Genomic DNA, 5,977 nt, shown 5'->3' on the forward strand with positions numbered 1-5,977 from the left:
GAGGTTGGGTACTCAATACGTATTGAGGATGTGACCTCGGCATCATCCAAAATAAAGTTTCTCACAGATGGTCTCCTCATCAGGGAGGCTCTTGTTGACCCATTGTTGACACGCTACTCAGTCATCATGGTGGATGAGGCACATGAGAGATCTATCAGTACTGATGTCTTACTGGGGCTCCTAAAGAAAATTCGCCGAAAGCGACTTGAGTTGCGTATCATCATCAGTAGTGCTACCCTACAAGCAAAAGAGTTTTTGGAATTCTTCACATCGAGCAGCGATGGTCAAACCAACAGCAAGAACGGTGACAACGAGAAGAAAGATGAGATTGGTGCCATCGTAAGTCTCGAGGGAAGAACATATCCCATAGATACACTATATCTAGAGTCACCGGCAGAAAACTATGTCGAGAAGGCTATCGATGTCGTTTTCGACATACACACCCAAGAAGGCGAAGGAGATATACTGGTCTTCTTGACTGGTCGAGAGGAGATTGACAATGCAATACAAGCAGTCAGCGAGCGCATGATGGATCTTGGTTCCAAGTACGGCCCATTGATGCCATTGCCACTATATGCCGGCTTGTCGACAGAACAGCAGATGTATGTGTTTGACAAGTTATCTGAGGGCACCCGAAAGGTCGTATTCTCAACAAACATTGCAGAAGCGTCAGTCACAATCGATGGAATCGTTTTCGTGGTTGATAGTGGCTTTGTGAAATTGAGGGCATATGATCCAAGGACAGGTATAGAGTCACTCACTGCCACACCAGTTTCCAAGGCAGCTGCATCTCAACGTGCTGGGCGTGCTGGACGAACAAAACCTGGAAAATGTTTCCGGTTATATACCGAGCAAAGCTACCAATCATTACAAGATGCCAATATTCCTGAGCTACAGCGGTCGAATCTGGCACCTGTTGTTCTCCAACTCAAAGCTTTGGGTATAGACAATATTGTGCGGTTCGATTTTCTCTCTCCACCACCGTCTGAACTTATGGCAAAGGCCCTAGAGTTGCTGTACGCCCTTGGAGCTCTGGACGAATATGCCAAGCTCACTCGTCCTATGGGTTCGAGGATGGCTGAATTGGCTGTTGAGCCGATGATGGCCAAAACCTTACTGGCAGCACCATCATTCGGATGCCTTAGTGAGGTGTTGACCATCGCTGCCATGACAAGCCTCGGAGGCAGTGTGTGGTTCTCCCACGAGGGCGAAAGAAAGAAGATGGAAACATCACGCAGGAAGTTTGCCGTCGAGGAGGGTGACCATCTGACACTCCTCAACGCCTACCAAGCCTTTGTCACCAAGGGCCGGAAAGAAGCAAAGTTTTGTCACGAGAACAACCTCAACTACAAGTCGATGAGTCGAGCGATCAGCATTCGAGCACAACTAAAACGGTATCTTGAGCGATTCAGTATTAATGTGGATGAAACTCTCGCCGGTCAAGCATCGTCGGAAGATAACGCCAAAAAGGCAGAGCAGATCCGCCGTTGTCTTACATCGGGCTACTTTGCACATGCGGCAAGGATGCAGCCAGATGGGACGTTTCGCAACGTGGAGGGTAACATGGTTCTTCACGCACATCCGACTTCACTCATGTTCAACCGCAAGGCAGACTGGGTCATCTTCCATGAAGCGATGGAAACTGGTAGCAAGATATTCATCAGGGATGTCACCAAGATCGAGAAGACCTGGCTCCTGGAGTATGCACCAGAGTTCTACCAGATCACGACCGATCGACGGGGATGAGAAGAGAGACGGATACAAATGGAGACTGGAGCCGGTGACAACCAGATGAAACTGCTAGGAAGGCCAAGACGGGAAATAGCTAGGTTGGCAGATGAATGGCGGTTTCAGACCTTCGGCATTAATGACAGTAATGTTAGTTATGTTGTGAGGCATTTCGCCATTTCCCCACAAGCGACAGAGAAAATATCAAGTGCTTGATTTGAAGTCAGATGGCATGACAGGGCTAGAGGGCCACATATTGGTTTTCCAGGGAACTAACTGCCTTGATCTGACAGTCTGTTTATGAGATGCTATAGGGATACCCATGGGCGTTAATGAACTAGGTTACTTGTCAGCAGTCAGACTACGGGATAATTAATCTGTAACTGACCGCTATCAGACGGAACTAACTCAAATATCAACGCGGACGTAATGGCAATAGAATGGACGAGTCTCGCCAAAGAAGCAAAACAAACTTTAAAACAACCTTATGGGTTTGCCATCTTACATGCAAGGTAACAGTGGAAATAGCTTCGTCTCAAAATATCAGGGAGCCTCATCACATCTGAGACCAAAATAAGCATCCGGTTTCCCCGGCGGATCGGTGGAATATGCTCGAGTACGAGGCCATCAGCCCAAATTGCAAGCTCCATCTTGACGTCGTCTATTAATTTTTAGTTCCTGTAATTTGGGCTAATCAAGATTTTCCTCCGCTGTAGCCTGTCTGTGTGTGTGTGCGCTGTACGTGGACAAGCGATATAACTGCTAATAGTGAGTAACAACAGCATGGAAGCGATGTAGGCATGCACAGAGCTGCATTGCACTAAACAGCGCAATGTGGGCAATTGTTGAAATTATGACCCACGGTAACCAGACGGATCTAATGCAAGAACATGCTGTCGGAACGACTCAGCTTTTAAATAATTGGCGATATGCATCTTGGCATGAGGGAGTTGACGATCTCTTGCAGCCACCTGCAACTAGTTGCTCAGCCAGGGGTAGAAACCGGGAATTCGACAGTATGAGATTGCAGAGAATGACTGTGTTTTCGCGAGTGAAGTTTTTGTCGCTTGCAGATGTAATGTCTTACCCAGCGTCGCCCAGTTAGCTGGTAACGGGAGACTACAGAACGTCTTCGGCCATTTGTAGCGGATACTGCCTTGAGGTCTCAAGTGCCGAGATGAGTTCGTTCATCAAAAGACCTTCGAGGCCTTCAATTCTAGGCTCAACTGTGGTGCACCTGTACCAGCAGCAGCTACCACACAATAGACCTAACCTGCTGAACTAGTAAGCGCCCCTGACGCCACTGTGCTGCGGACAGGCGGGGAGACACTTCTCCCCCTTTATTTACTTTCCTTTTCAAGGCTTGGTGTTGTTCAAGCAGGCCAGTTCCACGGCATTCGTTGGCTCAGTGCCTGTTCCCTGATCGGCTGCTCCACTTGATAGCCGGGATTAGTCTGGATCCTAGGCTGGTGCCTTGCATGAAGCGCTCATAACTTAATGCATGCTTGTGATATGACTGGCCAGGGGCCGATTGTGCATCTTGACTTGTCGCTTTGTGCGAGATTGTGCCTGGTTGTGCACCCACAGGCGGCTTCTGAAGCTTCTTTCGGGTATCCATGGCTGTTGTGACTGGTGGTTTTATGCGGGCGCTAACGGGGTGGCGAGGCAAGAGAGTCTTTTTGGAAATTAAACGGTTCTTTATTTCCTGTCTTGGGTAGGTTTACTGGTGTTATGGAAAGGCTTGCGAAAGAGGCTTGAATATCCGTATACTGGTGTCTGCGCTTATTAGTTGATGACTGTGATGCTGCTTATGGGGGTGCGGCGGTCAATGGCTGGCCCAAGCAACGCAACGCAATCAATCATCCATCTGTCGTTGTGCACCGAGCAAGGACTCCATGACGACTTTGAGTCTTGACCGGTCCTTGTTGCAAACTCTCCATGGATCCGTGAATAAGATGCGCTGAGAAAGCTGTTCCAAGGTCCACCTTAATCTCTCTTGGAGGAGTCCTTGGAAGGGGTCGGAAAAGACCAGGGTCCAAGGGCCAATCCGATGGTTTGACCTGGTGTCACTCCATTTCGCTCCATCGTTTCTCCCCTGATTGGGATATCGTTTAACAACTAGTTTGAACAAAGCACAGGTGCATTGTCTGGGATGGACGGGATCCATGAACGGCCTTTATCCCCTGTCTTCTGTTGCGTTGGCGGCCCTTCCGGCAGGGAGTCTCAAGCATTATGGCTCTGTGAAAAATAACGAGAAACTCGCTGTGGCAGGGCACTTCGGCCACTAAAGTAGGGGAATAATGTTCTCTGCTTCTGAGGCTGTCTCTCATGTTGTTGTCTGGGTTATCTTTGGTGGAGAGGTTCGCTCCCCTACCTACCTGTACCTGCCTCTCCTAAGCTACTCCTGTGCCTCTCCCGTAGTGCTCCACCCGCATCCAGCTCCACCACCTCCTCTTCCTCTTTACCTACTCTCCTTCTCTCACTCATTCGTCGTTTCTTTCTTTCGTTCTCCAACTGTTCTTCGGTTGACGACGACAGCATCATTCTGCATTTTTGCCAAAGCTGCGCGCCAGCAGGCTTACACTCTTTTATAACTGCTTAATTCTAGAGCCAACGAGCTCACGCCATTCGTTCTATTTGGTCTATTGTTTAGTGACCCCGACCTTCTTTCACAACATCACAATCGCTCAGTAGCTTCTGATCGCTCGCTTTTGGCATTTGTTCAGTCTCGTTCTTCCTGATCTTACGGTGCTCGCTATCTGCTTCAACGCTTCTCGCGATCCTTGAACGAACCGATTCCAGTTTCTCATTCATTCGACTGCCGTATCGACAACGACGATAGTAGTGGATGCACCAGCTTTCCACACTATCACCTGCATCGCAACTGTATAATTCCCACAGTTGTGTTTTCGGACGTTAATTTTCGACAATTCTTAATATTCTTACATGACACTTGACGACTTTTCTTTGGAGGAACCACAACAACTTTGACGATAACATCTTTGTTCAGAGTGTATGCGCTAGTTACGACAACAACACAATGGGGCTTACTCACTACCATGACCAGCGCGCCGACATTGGCCAAGGTGCTTCTTCAATTTCTCAAAAGATGGCCTCTTCATCATCCCACATCTTTCGCCGACTAGCCAGGAGAGAAAACTGCAAGGACGACAACAGCTGCGCACAATCATCCGTTTCTAATAGTCTGGTCCTCCCTATCGTAGTCGCCATCATGTATGCTCCAAACCTCGCCTTTGTTTTTTGAGATTTCAGTTAGTCAACTGGACGGTGTTTGCTAACTTTGGTTCGTTTAGTGTGCCTATTGTACTCATCGTCGGCTTCTTGTACTACCTTCACCGTAGAAACATGAAGAAACAGATGTTGGAGGATGCCCACGACCCTCACAAGAGCCTGGACTTCGGACTGGGAGATGAGGGCGGTGCCAAGAAGTCTGCCCGCCGAAGTATCTTTATGGGAGGGGGTGAGAAGACCCTCGCTCATAAACCCAGTCAGCTGTCGATGGATATGAACCTCTCATCGCCTTACTTGTTGCCTCCGGGCCTCCAGGAATCGCGCGAGTCGCTCAACTCTCTGGCTAAGTCGTTGGGAAATGATAATCAGGACCCTTACCAGTATGTTGCAGCCATTACGCAAAGCGAGACCGGCTCATTGCGATCCTTCAATCCCAAGGATTCCCATTCGCGCAATACTAAATTTAACAGTCCCCGTAACTCGGGTAAACCTGGAAGTCTCAAGATGCCTCCGTCGCGCATGAACTCCCTGCCTGAGACACCAGTCTCAGCAACTGAATCCAGAGTTGATCCTTTCGGCACTCCCAAGATGCCTGCGCCAGCTCACCCAGCCAAGTCTCCTTTTGATTCTGAGAAGGATGCCTTCCACCCTGCTCCTATCGTTCCTGAGATCGGAGTGGTTTCCGACTTTGATGAGAAGAATGCCGTACCCTCTGTTCAACAACCTCCTATCGCGCGATCCAAGACACCCGATTTCGAGTTGCCCAACTTCTCACAGGAGCCTGCTACCGACTTCCCTCTGCCTCCTGCTCGTGAGCACGAGGCAACTGGTCTGGGTTTGAACTTCTCTCTTCCTCAGCCCAAGTCTCCAACCGTCTCTTCTCCCGAAGCTCCGAAATCCGCTCCTCTTGCTCCTAACCGACAGAGTGAAGTTTCCGACTATGCTGCCGCTGACATTTCAAGCTACTATGAGGACCATGATGATGACGCCCGCGGTC

At 49.2% G+C, this 5,977-nt stretch overlaps 3 protein-coding genes across 3 annotated transcripts in view; 2 read left to right on the forward strand and 1 right to left on the reverse strand.

Annotated features, from left to right (window-relative positions):
- Positions 1 to 126: 126 nt before the first annotated feature.
- On the forward strand, positions 127 to 1,746 carry FGSG_01545 (uncharacterized protein; the record flags this gene model as incomplete). Its single annotated transcript, XM_011319054.1, has 1 exon — positions 127 to 1,746. One exon carries the CDS (start codon positions 127 to 129, stop codon positions 1,744 to 1,746), a length of 1,620 nt encoding a protein of 539 aa, XP_011317356.1.
- Positions 1,747 to 3,583: 1,837 nt separating this feature from the next.
- On the reverse strand, positions 3,584 to 4,272 carry FGSG_01546 (uncharacterized protein; the record flags this gene model as incomplete). The annotated part of the gene is made up of 2 exons (XM_011319055.1): positions 3,584 to 3,846; positions 4,107 to 4,272. The coding sequence occupies 2 exons, from the start codon at positions 4,270 to 4,272 to the stop codon at positions 3,584 to 3,586; spliced, it is 429 nt and encodes a 142-aa protein (XP_011317357.1).
- Positions 4,273 to 4,768: 496 nt separating this feature from the next.
- The window catches only part of FGSG_01547 (uncharacterized protein), a gene marked incomplete at both ends in the record, with an annotated part of 2,226 nt that continues 1,017 nt past the window's right edge, over positions 4,769 to 5,977 (forward strand). Inside the window, 2 exons of the mRNA XM_011319056.1 lie at positions 4,769 to 4,962; positions 5,091 to 5,974. Coding sequence (XP_011317358.1) covers positions 4,769 to 4,962; positions 5,091 to 5,974 — 1,078 coding nt within the window. The remainder of the gene's footprint in view (positions 4,963 to 5,090; positions 5,975 to 5,977) is intronic.

This window comes from Fusarium graminearum, chromosome 1 (genome assembly GCF_000240135.3).
Source record: "Fusarium graminearum PH-1 chromosome 1, whole genome shotgun sequence".
Classification (NCBI taxonomy): Eukaryota; Fungi; Ascomycota; class Sordariomycetes; order Hypocreales; family Nectriaceae; genus Fusarium; species Fusarium graminearum.